This window comes from Mustelus asterias, chromosome 17, assembly GCF_964213995.1.
Source record: "Mustelus asterias chromosome 17, sMusAst1.hap1.1, whole genome shotgun sequence".
NCBI lineage: Eukaryota > Metazoa > Chordata > Chondrichthyes > Carcharhiniformes > Triakidae > Mustelus > Mustelus asterias.
Window position 1 is genome coordinate 20,552,216 of NC_135817.1, and position 19,687 is coordinate 20,571,902.

Sequence of the window (19,687 nt, forward strand, 5' to 3'; positions counted from 1 at the left end):
TACAGGTTTTTTTATTCTGCAGTTAAAAACTTGTAAATATTAAATACAGTCTTCCCTGTAGCAGGAGCACTTTATGGTATATTCCAGAAAATGAATCACTTGCTAACCTATGAAGTTGTATAATAATTTTCTGCAGTGTCTGACCCTCTGCTGACTCTCTTAAATCATTCTCTGCTCAGTGCAGTATTTATGGCATTTTCTGAAAACTTGCAACTTCAGTGGGTGCGTTTTTTCAGTAAATGCATTGAGCAAGTTGGCTGTCTTTGAAAAGTACCACCTCATTGGCAAGATTTAATGATGATTTAGGTGAAACAATGAACTTCTCTGACAGTCTAATAGATAAAAGCACTGCCATGCAGCACTAAAACGAATAAGTCAGAGGATCTGAAATCAAAAGAGAAGGGCTGAAAATACTCGGGTCTGGCAACATTTATGGAGAGAGAAACTGAGATAATGTTTTGAGTTAAATATGCCTCTTCATTTCTGAAGAAGAGTCCCCTTAGATGGGAAACATTTACTGTTTCTCTCTCCACAGATGCTGTCAGACCTGTTGAATATTTACAGCACTTGGTGGAAATCTGAAATAAAAATAGCAAGTGCTATAAATATTCAGCAGGTCTGGCAACATCTGTGGAGAGAGAAACAGAGTTAATGTTTCCCACCGAAGGGACTCTTCAGAATTGAAGAGACATATTTAACACACACTATTTCTGTTTCTCTCTCCACAGATGCTACCTCTACTGCAAGGATCCAAGAAAACAAATGCCTAACCATCAAAAGGACAAATGCTTGGGTTTGTATCCTTCAAAACTACCATTCGGTCCTGCAAGGAGCCTAAAATTAGATTAAGGACATTCCACTTGTTCCACAACTACTTCCTAGGAAGGTTCCTATATGGAGCAATTGTCACACTGGGTAAATATTGCAGCATAGAATTAATTACTGCAAACAACAATCTGTGCTGTTTGCTCCTACCTGCGCGCTCACCTCTTAAATCTGTGGTACTTTATTTGTCACTGCAGGTTCTGGAATGGAAGAAGGTAGGTAACCTGAGGAATAGTTTTCACACTCCATCCTGCAGACGCAATTCCACCTATCTGATGGATGAGTGGGTGGCAAATTAATTTGTTTCAATTCAGCTGCAGGCCAAGCAAACTTGCATGTTCCGAGGGTTTGTATGGTCTCAGTAAGAAGCTGTGTGGTATCAGCTATTTCCAGCATCTGGTTTCACTCAATTTTTCAAGGCAGGCTGTGGTCCTGTACATCATTGAGAATGACTACCCCAAATTCTTGTCTACCCTTGAGTATTTCTATCTATGTAGATACAGCCTATAAGACATTATGCAGAATGTATATTTTTCTTTGTAGAGTTTGGAAATTTGCATTGACTTTGAATAAGCATTTGATATGGTATAAAGATGAATATTTTTCTTCTCTTCCCCCACCCCCCTCCTTCAGCAAGATCAAGAAAATGAACAGGAGATACCAATTACGTGCCTTGTGAAAGAAGGCTGTGAAAAGGCTGATCCTTCACAGTTTGAGTTACTTAAAGTTCTGGGACAAGGGTCATTTGGAAAGGTATGTCTTTTAAAAGATGAACTGTACAACATATTTGATCAGTACTGAAATATTAACTAGATCTTTTTATATCAATGTATAGAATAATGCTCTGATTTTTCTGTTATGAAGTATCTCATTTTTTTTCAATATTTAATGATCTAGCAAATGTTATTGGCTCTCGGGGTCATAGAAACATCAGGATCATCACTGAGGTTGCCACTCTGCTAAAGTTATTTTTTAACCTCTAATTTTGCTGATTAGCTGGCTAGCAAGTAATGGTGTCTTATGTAGTCTGGTAGCACCTATAGAGAGAGAAAGAATTATTAACATTTTGAGTCCAATACAACTTCCTCAGAGCTAGATAATTCCTGCTGTTGCTGTCTTGACCAATGTGGCAACATAATTTTTCATTTTCTTAAATTTCTATGTTTTTTTCAAATCCTTCGGACCTTGACCTTCCATATCTCTGTGAAGTTCTCCAGCCCAACAACCTTCGAAGATCTCTTCACTCCAATTCTAGTCACTTGTGCAACTCCAAATGTTGCACCACTGATAGCCTTCATCTGCTTGGGCCCAAACTCTGGAATTTCCTTCCTAACTCATTCCACCTTTCTATCTCTTTCTGCTTTCAGATCCTTCTTGAAATTTATCTAATTGACCAAGCTTTTGGTCATCTGTTCTTGTGTGACACTTTTTAAAAACATTCCTGTGAAGCAGCTTGGGATGTTTTATGATATTAGTGCTGTATAAATGTGAGCTGTTCTAATCAAAATGGATGTGATGTAACATGCAGCCAAAATATTATACTAATTACAAAAGCAGCATTTTTATTAAGAGGCCTACACATATTAGTGTGCTTACTTATCCAGCTCTAACTAGAAGTTCTAACTGCCCGCATCAATGGAGGACATTGAGACTAATGTTGTGGACCAGTTTTATCACAATTTACAACTTGCGACTAGAATCTTGATATTATGTGGGTCTATTTTTTGAAGTCCAGACTGCTAAATTTATTAATTCATTAGAATTCTCATCTTAAAACAGCTACGGGTGCTCAGTTGTGGGATATATTCAATAAGAAGTCTCACAACACCAGGTTAAAGTCCAACTGGTTTATTTGGTAGCAAAAGCCACTAGCTTTCGGAGCGCTGCTCCTTTGTCAGGTAAGTGGGAGTTCTGTTCACAAACAGGGCATATAAAGACACAAACTCAATTTACAAAATAATGGTTGGAATGCGAGTCTTTACAGGTAATCAAGTTTTAAAGGGACAGGCAATGTGAGCGGAGAGAGCGTTAAGCACAGGTTAAAGAGATGTGTATTGTCTCCAGCCAGGACAGTTAGTGAGATTTTGCAAGCCCAGGCAAGTCGTGGGGGTTGCAGATAGTGTGACATGAACCCAAGATCCTGGTTGAGGCCGTCCTCATGTGCGGAACTTGGCTATCAGTCTCTGCTCAGCGACTCTGCGCTGTCGTGTGTCGTGAAGGCCGCCTTGGAGAACGCTTAACTGAAGATCAGAGGCCGAATGCCCGTGACCGCTGAAGTGTTCCCCAACAGGAAGAGAACACTCTTGCCTGGTGATTGTCGAATGGTGTTCATTCATCTGTTGTCGTAGCGTCTGCATCGTCTCCCCAATGTACCATGCCTCGGGACATCCTTTCCTGCAGCGTATCAGGTAGACAACGTTGGCCGAGTTGCAAGAGTCTGTACCGTGTACCTGGTGGATGGTGTTCTCATGTGAGATGATGGCATCCGTGTCAGTGATCCAGCACCTCTTGCAGAGGTTGCTGTGGCAGGGTTGTATGGTGTGGCAGGCTTGAACCAGGAGCACTCCTCGTCGCAATGGATGTCTCGGCACTCTACACCAGCATCCCCCACGATGATGGCATTGCTGCCACTGCCTCAGTACTCAACACCGACAGCTGCCAGTTTCCAGATGCAATTTTACAACTCATCCGCTTCATCCTGGACCACAATATCTTCACTTTCAACAACCAGTTCTTCATCCAGACACACGGAACAGCCATGGGGACAAAATTTGCACCTCAATACGCCAACATCTTCATGCACAGGTTCGAACAAGACCTCTTCACCGCACAGGACCTTCAACCGATGCTATACACTAGATACATCGATGACATTTTCTTCCTTTGGACTCATGGTGAACAATCACTGAAACAACTATATGATGACATCAACAAGTTCCATCCCACCATCAGACTCACCATGGACTACTCTCCGGAATTGGTTGCATTCTTGGACATACGCGTTTCCATCAAGGACGGTCACCTCAGCACTTCACTGTACCGCAAGCCCACAGATAACCTCACGATGCTCCACTTCTCCAGCTTCCACCCGAAACACGTTAAAGAAGCCATCCCCTACGGACAAGCCCTCCATATACACAGGATCTGTTCAGATGAGGAGGATCGCAACAGACACCTCCAGACGCTGAAAGATGCCCTCATAAGAACAGGATATGGTGCTCGACCCATCGATCGACAGTTCCGACGCGCCACAGCGAAAAACCGCACCGACCTCCTCAGAAGACAAACACGGGACACGGTGGACAGAGTACCCTTCGTCGTCGAGTACTTCCTCGGAGCGGAGAAGCTACGACATCTTCTCCGGAGCCTTCAACATGTCATTGATGAAGGCAAACATCTCGCCAAGGCCATCCCCTGACCCCCACTTCTTGTCTTCAAACAACCGCACAACCTCAAACAGACTATTGTCCGCAGCAAACTACCCAGCCTTCAGGAGAACAGTGACCACAACACCACACAACCCTGCCACAGCAACCTCTGCACGATGTGCCGGATCATTGACACAGATGCCATCATCTCACGTGAGAACACCATCCACCAGGTACACGGTACATACTCTTGCAACTCGGCCAACGTTGTCTACCTGATACGCTGCAGGAAAGGATGTCCCGAGGCATGGTACATTGGGGAAACCATGCAGACGCTGCGACGACGGATGAATGAACACCGCTCGACAAGTGTTCTCTTCCTGTTGGGGAACACTTCAGCGGTCACGGGCATTCGGCCTCTGATCTTCGGGTAAGCGTTCTCCAAGGCGGCCTTCATGACACACAACAGCGCGGAGTCACTGAGCAGAGACTGATAGCCAAGTTCTGCACACATGAGGACGGCCTCAACCGGGATCTTGGGTTCATGTCACACTATCTGTATCCCCAAGACTTGCCTGGGCTTGCAAAATCTCTCTAACTGTCCTGTCTGGAGACAATACACATCTTTTTAACCTGTGCTTAATGCTCTCTCCACTCACATTGTCTGTACCTTTAAGACTTGATTACCTGTAAAGACTCGCACTCCAACCAATATTATGTAAATTGAGTTTGTGTCTTTATAAGCCCTGTTTGTGAACAGAGCTCCCACTTACCTGACGAAGGGGCAGCGCTCCGAAAGCTAGTGGCTTTTGCTATCAAATAAACCTGTTGGACTTTGACCTGGTGTTGTGAGACTTCTTACCAAGACAACACATACATTGTGCTTACTTATCCAGCACTAACTTGAGTTCCTAACTGACAGGATCTTTGAGCACATTAAAGTTATTAAGGGAGAGGAACTACCAGGCAGTTTTTTCCCCCCTGCAAACATACTTCTCGAAGCATCAGACCACAGTGTGGCAGCAACTCTATTTTTATTTTGCATACCAGAAAATAGTTACATTTGCTTGTGTTCATCTAGTTGTGGGTTATTGGAGAAGATTTTACTTCTAAAATGACATTTAACCTCTTGATTAATCTGGAGGAACGTTATTTTTTTTTTCTTGCAATGGATGGAAGCCAGTTCCCTTTGGTTGTCAGTTACTTCAGAAACATCTGGTGATTTATTTTTTTCATTTGCTGTACTGTTAAAACTTCTACAAAAGGTTGAAAGATTGATTAGAAATACAATTTCTCCGCAGAAAAGCTTGTACATAGTAAAAGGCCTTGAACTTGGACTCAGATTGAATTTTGACAATACTGAAGTAAATCAATCCTTAGACCTTGGTCATCCAGATTACCATTCATACTTGTGTGCAGAGAAAGCTAGAAACTAAGCATGAATATGAAAGCTTTAGTTTGCATTACTATTTCAAGTACTGTAGAGGGAAAGTGGAATCTGATTCTGCACTGCATAAGAACACAGGACATGAGCAGGAGTAGGTCATGCATTCCTTCAGGCCTGGTCCAACATTCAGTGAGATCATGGGTGAAAATTTACCTCCAGTTTCCTGCCCTTTGTGTGCTCAGAACCTTATAATGGAATCATATAACATCGAGGGAAGACATTTGGTCCATTATGTTCTTTCCAGCTCTCTGTCAGGGTAACTCAGCTTGTCCCACTTACATGCTTTTTCTCCATAGCCCACAAATTTTACTGTTTTAATAATTATCCAATTCCCCTTTGAAAGCCATGATTCAGTCTGTCTCTGTTACACTCGGGCAGTGCATTCCAGATGCTAACTGTTCATTACATAAACAAGATTTTGCTCCTGTCGCTTTTAGTCCTTTTACCATTCACCTTAAATCGGTGTGTTCTGGTTCTCCGCCCTTCCATCAAGGGGAACATTAACGCTTTAACTACTCTGACCATTATTTTGAATACCTCTGTCAAATCATCTGTGTTATTGATGTCAGTCTTGAATATGTTTAGCAACTGAGCATCCACAGCTCTGTGGGGTCGACAATTTCGAAGGTAAATGATCCTCTGAGAAAGAATGTGTCTCCGCATGTAAATCCCAAATGGCCATCCCCTTATCCTGAAACTGAAGTGATGAATTGTCAAATTGTCAAACCAAAGCAAAGGTGAATTAGCTGAAGGGGAACCAGAGAGTAGGGCCAGTAAGACCCAGAGAAACAGCAGGCAGGGTGGAGTTGCTAATCAAAGAGGGTCTGGTGGACTGAAGTGCATCTGTTTCAATGCAAGAAGTGTAACAGGTAAGACAGATGAACTTAGAGCTTGGATTAGTACTAGGAACTACGATGTTGTTGCCATTACAGAGACTTGGTTAAGGGAAGGACAGGAATGGCAGCTTAACATTCCATGATACAGATGTTTCAGGCGGGATAGAAGGGGATGTAAAAGGAGTGGGGGACTTGCACTACTGGTTAAGGAGAATATCACAGCTGTACTCCGGGAGGACTCCTTGGAGGGCTCATACAGCAAGGCAATATGGGTAGAACCCAGGAATAGAAAAGGTGTAGTCACAATGTTGGGGGTTTACTATAGGCCACCCAACTGCCAGCGGGAGATGGAGGAACAGATATATAGGCAGATTTTGGCACGGTGTAAAAGTAATAGGGTTGTTGTGGTGGGAGATTTTAACTTCCCCTATATTGATTGGGACTCACTTAGTGCTAGGGGCATGGATGAGGCAGAGTTTGTAAGGAGCATTCAGGAGGGCTTCTTGAAACAGAATGTAGATAGTCCAACTAGGGAAGGGGCCATACTGGACCTGGTATTGGGGAATGAGCCCAGCCAGGTGGTTGATGTTTCAGTAGGGGAGCAGTTCGGGAACAGTGACCACAATTCAGGAAGCTTTAAGGTACTGATGGATCAAGAAAAGTGTAGTCCCCAAGTTAAGGTGCTAAATTGGGGGAAGGCTAATTACAACAAGATTAGGCAGGAACTGAAGAATGTAGATTGGGGCCGATGTTTGAGAGCAAATCAACATCTGGCATGTGGGAGACTTTCAAGTGTAAGTTGATAGGGATTCAGGACTGGCACATTCCATGAAGGATGAGTCATAGAGGTTTACAGCATGGAAACAGGCCCTTCGGCCCAACTTGTCCATGCCACCCTTTTTTTTAAAAATCCCTAAGCTAATCCCAATTGCTTGCATTTGGCCCATATCCCTCTATCCCTTCGTACCCATGTAACTATCTAAATGCTTTTAAAAAGGGATAAATAGGAGGGATGTCCGAGGTAGGTTCTTTACTCCGAGAGTGGTTGGGGTGTGGAATGGACTGCCTGCTGTGATAGTGGAGTCGGACACTTTAGAAACTTTCAAGTGGTTATTGGATAGGCACATGGAGCACACCAGAATGATCGGGAGTGGGATAGCTTGATCTTGGTTTCGGCCAAAGCTCGGCACAACATCGAGGGCTGAAGGGCCTGTACTGTGCTGTACTGTTCTATGTTCCAAAAGATAAAATTGTACCCGCCTCCTCTTCTACCTCTGGCAGCTTGTTCCAGACACTCACCACTCTGTGTGGAAAAATTGCCCCTCTGGACGCTTTTGTATCTCTCCCCTCTCACCTTAAATCTATGCCCTCTAGTTTTAGACTCCCACACCTTTGGGAAAATATATTGACTATCTACCTTGTCTATGCCCCTCATTACTTTATAGACCTCCATAAGGTCACCCCTCAGTCTCCTATGCTCCAAAGAAAAAAGTCCCAGTCTATTCAGCCTCTCCTTATAACTCAATCCATCAAGTCCCGGTAGCATCCTAGTAAATCTCTTCTGCACTTTTTCTAGTTCAATAATATCCTTTCTATAATAGGGTCATCAGAATTTCACACAGTATTCCAAGTGTGGCCTTACCAATGTCTTGTACAACTTCAACAAGACGTCCCAACTCCTGTATTCAATGTTCTGACCGATGAAACCAAGCATGCCGAATGCCTTCTTCACCACTCTGTCCACCTGTGACTCCACTTTCAAGGAGCTATGAACATGTACCCTTAGATCTCTTTGTTCTGTAACTCTCCCCAACGCCCTACCATTAACTGAGTAAGTCCTGCCCTGGTTCAATCTACCAAAATGCATTACCTCGCATTTGTCTAAATTAAACTCCATCTGCCATTCGTCAGCCCACTGGCCCAATTGATCAAGATCCCACTGCAATTGGAGATAACCTTCCTCACTGTCCACCATGCCACCAATCTTGGTGTCATCTGCAAACTTACTAACCATGCCCCCTGTATTCTCATCCAAATCATTAATATAAATGACAAATGACAGTGGACCCAGCACTGATCCCTGAGGCACACCGCTGGTCACAGGCCTCCAGTTTGAAAAACAACCACCTCGACAGAAGCCAATTTTGTATCCATTTAGATACCTCACCCTGGATCCCGTGAGATTTAACTTTATGCAACAACCTACCATGCGGTACCTTGTCAAAGGCCTTGCTAAAATCCATGTAGACAACATCAACTGCACTGCTCTCATCTACCTTCTTGGTCACCCCTTCAAAAAACTCAATTAAATTTGTGAGACATGATTTTCCACTCTCAAAGCCATGCTGACTGTCCCTAATCAGTCCTTGCATCTCTCAATGCCTGTAGATCCTGTCACTCAAAATACCTTCCAACAATTTACCCACCACAGATGTGAGGCGAACTGGCCTGTAGTTCGCAGGCTTTTCCCTGCAGCCCTTTTTAAACAAAGGCACAACATTTGCCACTCTCCAATCTTCAGGCACCTCACCCGTGACTATCGATGATTCAAATATCTCAGCTAGGGGACCCACAATTTCCTCCCTAGCCTCCCACAGCGTCCTGGGATATACCTCATCAGGTCCTGCAGACTTATCTACCTTGATGCGCTTTAAGACTTCCAGCACCACCACCTCTGTAATATGTACACTCCTCAAGACATCAATATTTAATTCCCCAAGTTCCCTAACATCCATGCTTTTCTCAACAGTAAATACTGATGAGAAATATTCATTTAGGATCTCACCCATCTCTTGTGGATCTGCACATAGATGACCTTGTTGATCCTTAAGAGGCCCTACTCTCTCCCTTGTTACTCTTTTGCCCTTTATGTATTTGTAGAAGCTCTTTGGATTCTCCTTTGCCTTATCTGCCAAAACAATTTCGTGTCCCCTTTTTGCCCTCCTGATTTCTCTCTTAACTCTACTCCTACACCCCCTATATTCTTCAAGAGATTCACTTGATCCCAGCTGCCTATGCACGTCATGTGCCTCTTTCTTCTTCTTGACCAAAACCTCAATATCCCGAGTCATCCAGGGTTTCCGACTTCTGCCAGCCTTGCCCTTCATTCTAAGAAGAATGTGTTTACCCTGAACCCTGGTTAACACACTTTTGAAAGCGTGCCACTTACCAGACGTCCCTTTTCCTTCCCACAGACTCCCCCAATTAACTTTTGAAAGTTCCTGCCTGATACCATCAAAATTGGCCTTGCCCCAATTTAGAATATTAACTTTTGGAACAGACCTATCCTTCTCCATAGCTATCTTAAAACTAATAGAATTATGGTCACTGGTCCCAAAGTGATCCCTCACTAACACTTCTGTCACCTGCCCTTCTTTATTTCCCAAGAGGAGATCAAGTTTTGCCCCCTCTCTAGTCGGGCCATCCACATACTGAATGAGAAATTCCTTCTGAATACACTCAACAAATTTCTCTCCATCCAACCCTCTAATACTATGGCTGCCCCAGTCAATGTTGGGAAAATTAAAATCTCCGACTATTACCACCCTATTTTTCTTGGAGCTATCTATAATCTCCTTACATATTTGCTCCTCAATTTTCCGCTGACTATTTGGGGGCCTATAGTACAACCCTATCAAAGTGATTTCACCCTTCTTATTTCTCAGTTCTACCCATATAGGCTCCGTGGCTGAGTATGGCGAGTTTTGGGAACCTTGGATAACGAGAGATATTGTGAGCCTAGTCAAAGAGAAAAAGGGAGCACTTGTCAAAGCTAGGAGTCTGGGAATACACGAAGCAAGTGTAGAATACAAATACAATGAATGTTGTTAACACAGATAATGAGTGGGTGCCGAAAGATTTCCATGGACTAGTCTGTCAGTCAGTGCTCCCACTGATCCATCCTGTACCAATATCTCTGTCCAGCTGCCTGGAAATCGTCGAGTCTCATCTGGAACAACTGAATTTGGTCAATAAATTATCTTTTTTGCCTTTGATGCTGAAATAAAAATCTCACCATTCATCGGACTCTGAAATGTCTCGCTGCACTTTACACTGGAGGCTGTCAGCTCTCTTCCAACTGGTCCTATGTTGGCCATTTCAGTCATTACTGCAGTTGAAGAAAAGTCTATGGTGACTGTATATTTAATCTAAAAGAATGCTGGCTTTTCACGCTGTGATATATGTGCATTCACTCTTTTGAGTTATGCCCCCTATTCCAGACAATAGATAAACATCCATCTGAGCACCCCCCCCCCCCCCCCCCCCCCCCCAAACCGGCCACTTTAGCTGTGACTCCAAGTCTGTGGCCAGGAAGGTGCTGCAGGCTCTTGAAGGACTGAAGATGGTCGAGAAGGATGGTGGAGGGAGACCAGCGATCGAGGCAGGTTGGGGGTGTGGTCTGCTGAGGGGGGCCTGCTTCCCAGGGGGGGTCTGATCCCGGAGAAGGGAGGGGGGGGGGGAGGGTCAGCAGGGGGTGAAGTGCTCTGCCGGGGGGGGGGGGTCTGCCTCCCGTCAGGGGGAATCTGCCTCCAGGGGAGGGGGGTTGGTCTGCTGGGGTGGTTAGCGGGGAGGTCTGCCAGGGTGAGGGGGGTGGAGGGATTGCCATTGCTGGGGGGCATGGGCTGGACATCGGGGCGTTCTGAGAAGGATGGTCGAGAAGGATGGTGGCCGCAGACTGACTTCACAAGGGCAGAGAGAGCTTCGGAGGTTCCCCTGCAGAATAGAAATCCGCTTCGGATTTTTATTTAGCAGGTCGCTAAAAGCACGAATCTGGATCGGGCCGTGCGGTGGTAAAGTGGGATTTGGTGGTAGAGTTGGGCATGCGGTTCATTAAATCGCATGCATTTAAATCGTCGGGCCGCCCGATTTGGGCGCGGATCGGTAAAGTCGCGATTTGCTCGGATTCGGGTGCAGATCGCGTTAAAGGCCCGACGCCCAAATTTACCGCGATTTCGCGTCTGAAAACGGGCGCAAATTGTTGGTAAAATCAGGCCCATAGTCTTTGTATGTTTCTGGTGGTTGGTAGAAGGCATTCAGTGCAGCTTGTTGGGCATATGTAAGTACTGTAGTTTTCACAGTGAGGCAGTTGTTCTAGGGATTTATATACTTCTCATGAACTAGTCTCCACAATCCATTTCTTCATTACCAGCATTATTCCTGTACCAGTTGTATGTTTAATGTATTTGTTCTCTTAGCATCGTGTATCCTGTTTTACTGGTACTTTCTTCAAGGACAAACATCAGGGGAGGGTGGCAAATCAGCATTATTGCTCATACTTGAGCTTGATTGAATCATAAGTATCTGTTACTTGGGACTTGGGTCCCAAGAAGTGTTCCCTCAGAGCTCTGCAATCATCCAAAAGTTTTGTGTAGGTTACATGCAAGTTGATTCCTTTAAAGGGGCGGCACGGTAGCACAGTGGTTAGCACTGCTGCTTCACAGCTCCAGGGACCTGGGTTCGATTCCCAGCTTGGGTCACTGTCTGTGTGGAGTTTGCACATTCTCCTCGTGTCTGCGTGGGTTTCCTCGGTGCTCCAGTTTTCTCCCACAGTCCAAAGATGTGCGGGTCAGGTTGGTTGGCCATGCTAAAATTGTCCCTTAGTGTCCTGAGATGTGTAGGTTAGAGGGATTAGCGGGTAAATATGTAGGGATATGGGGATAGGGCCTGGGTGGGATTGTGGTCGGTGCAGACTCGATGGGCCAAATGGCCTCTTTCTGCACTGTAGGGTTTCTGTGATTTCTGTGAAATGATTGCATATGCGGGACCTCTCACATTTTAAGGGGTGCAACCACTTAAATAAATCACCCGTACTCTAAAAAGAAGTTGGTCCCAAATTCTGGAATGTTCCCCCTAAAAAACCTCTGCCTCATTCATCCTGCCAGACCTTATTTAAAGCCTACCTCTTTGACCAAGCCTTTAGTTACTCCTGGTAGCTCTTCCTTTGGCACAGTGCTGATTTTGATCACACTTCTTTGGAACTCCACAGGATGTCTTTTGTATGTTAAAGGTACTATAAATGCAGATTGTTACATAAAATGCATTTTTTTTCTGCCTGCCACTGGATTTAGGTCTTTCTGGTTAAGAAAACCCATGGTTCTGATGCTGGGCAGCTATATGCTATGAAGGTGCTGAAAAAGGCAACATTAAAAGGTATTTAATTTACTTTAATACAGGTTTTTCTTGAGTTTGCATTTATAGTGAATAACCTTATTGTACAGCACTACCCATTAGACAATGCTTTTGATTCAATATTCTGATGTGACCCCATTCTGCTTTGAATAAACCAAATTTTTATTCCACCTACTTGTATTATTTGCAATTCTGATTTATGGATATGCATGCGCATTCCATTAAAGTTGAATTACTGCAAGTAGATGAATCGCGGAAGTCACATGCATTTAAACTGAAGTATAATTTATTGATAATGTGTGGATCATTTTGGTCTTTTAGTCTATCTTTGTATTAGAGAGAAAGTACCATCTTAGGCTTCAAGCTCACCTTGAACTCCCATAGCTTCCACATATAAACTCGCAGAGTGCATTAAAGAAAATGACAGCCTCATCCAGAAGCTTTTCCTTGAGCAAGACTTCATTAGTAAAATACTTTTTTATCTGTAGAGGATATACCAGTAATGCATTATTACTCTGGTTACTGGCCCCCATATTGGACTCAACTCAATAGCGAAGTGAAGAATATCGAAAAGAAAATGGAAAACATTGTAACATTCTAAAACAGCTGTTAGCAAAGCAGTTTCTAGAGATTTCTATTGTGCATTTTGTCTTCATTTTTGAACTTTTTGTCTCTCTCTTCCCCCTTCTCCCAATGGGAAAAAATGAACAAAGAGATGTTGGGGGGAAAAAAGACATAATTGTCGGCGGTAAGAGAGTAACCTAGTACAAGTAGGTGGAAAATGCAGTTAGTTGGTAAAGTAATGAATGGGTGATGGAATAAATTAGGGGAAGGGAGAGTTCAAACACAGACTAGGCATGTTTCTTTTAAAGGGCAAGGTAGAACATCCAAAATTAATGTATCTGACACAGAAAATAAACAGGAGAAGAAGGCTTTACGCCAAATGTCAGGAGCAAGATTCCATTAATAACAGGAGAAATTTGGAAACTGCAGGAGGAGAATTGAAGAGATTTTGAGTAAAGATTAGTAGGCAGCATTAAATTGAACCCTAACACATTTTATAAATATGCAATGTGTAAGGTTACACTAGCCAAGGAAAATGGTGTGCCTGTTATAGTTGTAAATGGAAATCTTCGCATTGAATTGAGGAACTGGCTAAACTGTTACGTGTACTTTGTATCTATCTTCAAAAATAAAGCGGATGATCTGAACGTTACAAGAGAAGGAAGGTATGGTCAGGATAGCAATAGACAGAGAAAACTTTGTAAAAGATGAACATCACTGAAAGTTGGTAAGTCACTTGGTTCAGATGAAATGCATCCTCAGTTGCTGGAAGAAGCAAAAGTTGAAATAGCAAAGGCATTGGTCACAATCTGAGGGTTCACTGGGTACAAGAGTAGTACTGGAAAGGTTGCAAATGTATCATGTTTCAAGAAAGGTGAGGGTGTTAAGCTGGAGAACTACAGGCTCGGTAGTGGGGAAATTATTGGAAACCATACAGAATAAACTTTCATTTGGAAGGGAATGGGTTGATCAAGCGTGGATTTATTAAAGGTAAATCATGTCTGACTGACTCGATCGAATTCATTGAGGTAACATCGACTGCATTTAGACAATGCAGTCGATGTGGCATATATGGACTTCTGGACAGCATTTGGCAGTGTGATACTGGAGGCTTGGCAAAATGGAAGTCCATGGAATTAAAGGGAAAATGGCAACATGGATACATTAGTTTAGTGACAGGAAACCGAGCTTAATGGTGGATGGGTGGTTTTCAGACTGAGGTGACTTGCATTGCTGTTCCCCAGTGGTCAGTTATTTTTGAATTTTTTAAATGACCTAAATTTGTATTGTCGGGAGCAGCATTATAAAGTTTGGATCGTATTTGTTTAGCGTATCTTCATACGTACTTTTTTCCCCAAGCTGATTTCAGCCAGTTGAACTGCGTTAGGAACTCGCCTTCTGTGACCAACCCAGAATTTCTGGTCCAGTGGTATGGATGCTGCTATCATGCCACAAAGCCTCCACTAGATGTACTGATGAGGATAGTTGGAGTCGTCTGGATGGCATACAGGATGGTGAAATGGCAAAAAACCTGACAGATTGAGTTCAGTGTAGAGAAGTGTGAAGTGTTCGGCAGAACTAACATGAATAGAAAGAATATTATAAATGTCATTTTGTAAGTGTGGATGAGTAGAGCTGTTATGCAGATACCTGAATCCTTAAAGTAAATTGACACTGTGCTTTTAAAAAAAAATCTGGGTTACTTGAGTTTATAACTAGGAAAATGGAATATAAAAGCAGAGATAATGCAAGAATTTCATTCTTTGGGCCTCAACTAGAGTATTGCAATTTTAGGCCTTGTATTAAGACCATAGAAATTGTACAGACATGTTAAATGACAGGTTATTACCAGCGATCGAGGTTGGAAAAGTTGACTGTTCTGGGAGCAGAGGTTTAGAAGGTCGCCTAACAAGAGGATAGAAAATTCGAGGTAAAGGGTTTTGATAGAGCAGAAGAAAAAAAGCTGCTCCCTTTGACAGTGTCAATAATCAGAGGTCATAGATTTAACATAATTGACAGAAGATTCAAAAGGAAGATGAGGAGAGTTGTCTTCACCAAGTTGTTGGGATCTGACGTGCCCTAACCTGGAAAGCTGATGCAATTCTAAATAGGGAGAGAATTCAGAAATCGAAAGCGCAAAGGGACATGGGAGCACTAGTTCAGGATTCTCTTAAGGTTAACTTGCAGGTTGAGTTGGTGGTTAGGTAGGCAAATGCAATGTTCACATTCATTTTGAGAGGACTAGAATACAAAAGCAGGAATGTATTGGAGGCTTTATAAGGTCAGACCACATTTGGAAAATTGTAAGCAATTTTGAGCCCCCTATCAAAAGAAGGATATGCTGGTCTTTGAAAGGGTCCAGAGGAGGTTCTCAAGAATGGTCCTGGGAATGAAAGGCTTAATGTATGAGGAGCACCTGAGGACTCTGGGTCTATATTTGATGGAGCTTAGAAGGATGAGGGGGATCTAATTCAAATTCACAGAATACTGAAAGACCTGGATAGAGTGGACGTGGGGAAGATGTTTCCATTAATAGGCGAGACTAGGATCCGAGGGCACAGCCTTGGAGTAAAGGGACGACCTGTTAGAACCGAGATGAAGAGGAATTTCTTCAGCCAGAGGGTAGGGAATTTGTGGAGTTCGTTGCCACATAAAGCTGTGGAGGCCACTTCATTCAGTGTATTTAAGACAGAGATAGATACTTGATTGGTAAGGAGATCAAAGGTTATGGAGAAAAGGTGAGAGAATGGGGTTGTGAAACACATCAGGCATGATCTGATGGCAGAGCAGACTCAATGGGCCAAATGGCCTAATTCTGCTCCTATAGCTTATGGCCTTATAATTCATAAATATTTTAAAAGGGAGTTGGACAGGTAGAATGTTCTAGACTTGGATCTTTCAAAAAGCCAGCATGTATGTCGGATTGACTTCCTCCTAGTTTCAGTGATTCCATGAGCATCGATTAAGGAAGAGCAATCTGCTCAGTGGGTCATTAATGAATATGCTACAGTTTGGTCTAGTTGGGATTGAGTTATGCAAACTCTTGAGTTATGTGACCAATATGAATATGAAATCTGACGCTAGTTGTGATATAGCAGAACTCTTGATTTTTCTGAATAAATTTGTCATTTATTAAATTCTGGAATTTATGTTATGCGTTGTTACAAGTTCACATGAGTAATTTAAATGTTGTCCTGTAATCCATCATTAAATAAATACCTCAAATATTAGCTGTGGGTGTACTCACTTGCTCCAAGCTATTAGATTGTTCAAGTACTTCAAGCATTCTTGCCACTCAGCAGTTCAGGACAGTTTCTGCACCATCAGGCAAATTTCTGTTTATGCTCAAAATTTTATAAGGGATGTTAATATAGAGATTCCATGATCTTTCCTTGTCTCATACTTCCACTTCACATAATCTGCAGTTTCTCCATAAGGCAAGAAGCCTTAACCGTGGCTGAGCATAGAACATTATGCAGTGTTCTGATCAAGTTGTTTAAAATGTTAAAATGATTCAATTGAGTTGATAAGTTATTTCCACTGCTGGTGACTAAAGAACAAGGTAATATCATTTTGACACTGAAATACTGAAAGAAGGAATGAAATCAGCAAACACTTTTCATGCAAGGGAGCAGAAATTTGGAATTCTTTCTCTTCACCACCTGCCACCATCTTTCGCCTATTCAGTGATATCAGTAGTTTTTTGACATGTGTATATTTCATGTTACCACCAACTTTACAAATTTTATAAATGCCTTCGTAAGCATTTTTATTTTACCTTTCATTCCAGTAAGAGACAGAGTTCGAACTAAAATGGAACGAGACATATTAGTTGAAGTGAATCATCCATTCATCGTCAAGTTACACTATGGTGAGTTTTTTCTAAAGAAATCACTGTAGAGGGATCAAATATAAATTGCAATAATCTTTGTAGATATGGATGAGAGTCAGTTCATTATTGATTACTTTAACAATTATATTTGACATCTTCAGAGCAAGAGCTTTTGGAATATATGGAGGTGGTGTGGTTCCTGCTTCAGTTGCTATTGTTGGACACATCTTGGTCCGTTAGTCTGAAATATTAGCCACGGCTTCGTTGATAGCATTCTTGCCTTTTATTCGGAGGATTGTGATTTAATGTCCTACCGTGGGACTGCTGCTTTGTTGGACGTCAGATGGACGTAGCCAGTGGAACGCCCCTAGTTTGGTTCCTTTCTTATCTATTTACTTGTAACTAGAAAATAGTCTACAATAGCTTCTCATCCCATTCTTATTCTGTTACCTCTTGAGTTCTCCAAAGATCTATTCTTCGCCCCCTTCTGTTTCTCATCTACATTGCTGATATCATCTGTAAACATGTCAGGTTCCTTGCATATGCAGACAACAGTCAGCTCTATCTCCTCTGCCATCTTCTTGAACTGTCTGAGTTGTTGCACAAATCTTGGATGAGCATAAATTTCCTCCAACTAAAAATTGAAAACACTGAAGCCTTTGTCTTTGGTCGACACACACACGCTCCATTCCCTGTAATTTTTAAGTTGAACATTTTTGGTCCTTTGTTGTGTTGACCTCTAGTTGAGTTTCTGATCATGCATCTGCACCAATACCAAGGTTGCCTACTTCCACCTCTGTAATGTCGTTGAACTCTAACGCTCCCTTAACTCATTTGTGTAATTGGAATTCTTATCCATGCCTTTGTTATATTTAACCTTGACTATTCCAGTGTTCTCCTGGTTGGCTTCTTACCTTCTACTTTACATAAACTTCTGCTCATCCAAAACTTTGCTGCCTTGTTCCAAATCTCATTTATCGGCACCCCATGCTTACTGACTTCTGTTGAATCACTGTCCAATGGCACTTCAATTTTAAAATCTCATCTGTTGCAAAGCCCCCCTGCTCCCTGAAGCCTCATTTGTCCAAATTGTCCTTCAGTTCTACACCCCTTAGAGATCTTTGTGCTTCTCCAATTCTGGCCTCTTGTGCATCCCTGATTTTAATCGCTTTTAAAAAAATCCCACTTACCTGTTGAAGGAGCAGTGCTCCGAAAGCTAGTGGCTTGTGCTACCAAATACACCTGTTGGACTTTAACCTGGTGTTGTGAGACTTCTTACTGTGTTTAATCGCTTTACCCATTGTTGACTATGATTAGGCTGCTGAGGCCCTAGATTCTGGAAATTCATTTCCTAAACCACTGCCACTCTTGGTTCTCTCTCCTCTTAAGATGCTCTTTAAAACATACCTCTGTAACTATACCATTGATCATCTTCCCAGATTTTTCTTTATAGCTCATTGTCAAAAAATGTAAAATATGATTTTATTCATATCCCTCACTTCAGAAATCGATTACACTAAATTGCACTAAAAATATACATTTTAATAATGTGTCTAAAGAATGGTGGCTACCATTTGTTTGCCGTTGGCTACAAAGTTCCGGCTATTCTTGGTGGAATCTTGCAGCCTTGTTTCCTGAATTGCTATAATGATGCACCTTAGTACGCAATAGTAAAGTGTGTTGGGACATTCTGACATTGTGAAAGGAGCTTTAAAAATGCAGGTCCTTTTTACAAAGAACTGGAGATGAAAATGGTATACTCATACATGTCTGTGCAGAAACTGAACTTGTTGCTTGTTAGAAATCGATTAACTGTTTCAGACTGAGTGAGTATCTTTTTCAAAATGGGTGTGTCTTTAAACTCTAAATATTGACATCTACACTGGGTTGTGAATAAATGCATCACATGATTTATAATGGAGCCCAACAAGTGGATGGCCTACTTTGCAATTACCAGAAAAGCTTTGTGTATAAGATTGTGTTGGCGAGCAGAGGTGCCAGACCAGTTTTAGTTTTATTTTTTTAAAGTTTCTATTTTAAACTCTCTGGGGGTAAAGTTGCACTAAATTGCAAATTGGCCATTAATTGAAGTCAACAAATAGAAAATGGGGTTCAATGTCAGTTCATGGAGCCCTGTTGGTGTTGCTGGTATATTGTATAGCAATAATGAGTAGCATCTTTATTTGAAGAACTGAGGAGAAATAATGGTGTATGACTATTCACTTGCCAACAGCTTTGGTTTAGACATTGAGCCTTGTTCTGGTGGTGTATATTACAGTTTGAAGAGAAGGGAATGCTGAAGTCCTATGACTCATTCTAGTAATTGATGTACAGTCCAAGGATTCTCTGATACTATTCCTGGGTGTCATGATTCACCTAGATAATGGGCACAAAAATGTACTCTGAATAGTAGGGAATGTTTATTGGAATGACAAGTGATACTGAATCTGAGAAAATATTGAGGGTAGGAGCATAAAGATGTGACTGCAAGCTAACTTGATAAAACAAAAAGCATACAAGAAACGGCGTCTGGCAGGTTTGCAAAACTGAATTATTCTAAACTTCAAGCTTATTCTGCGGGTTTACGATTACTATCTGTTGTGGTGAAACTTAAAATGAGACCAAAACTGAGGTGTGATTTGATCATAAGTGGTAACTAAAGAGTGTGAAAATTCATAGAATAGAA

At 42.3% G+C, this 19,687-nt stretch overlaps 1 protein-coding gene across 7 annotated transcripts in view; it reads left to right on the forward strand.

The window, feature by feature from the left end:
- The window catches only part of LOC144506355 (ribosomal protein S6 kinase alpha-3), a 113,385-nt gene that overhangs the window by 55,172 nt on the left and 38,526 nt on the right, over positions 1 to 19,687 (forward strand). For all 7 annotated transcript variants that reach the window (XM_078232349.1, XM_078232352.1, XM_078232350.1 and 4 more), the window contains 3 exons: positions 1,459 to 1,578; positions 12,545 to 12,626; positions 16,960 to 17,040. In XM_078232349.1, the coding sequence (XP_078088475.1) occupies positions 1,459 to 1,578; positions 12,545 to 12,626; positions 16,960 to 17,040 (283 nt within the window). The remainder of the gene's footprint in view (positions 1 to 1,458; positions 1,579 to 12,544; positions 12,627 to 16,959; positions 17,041 to 19,687) is intronic.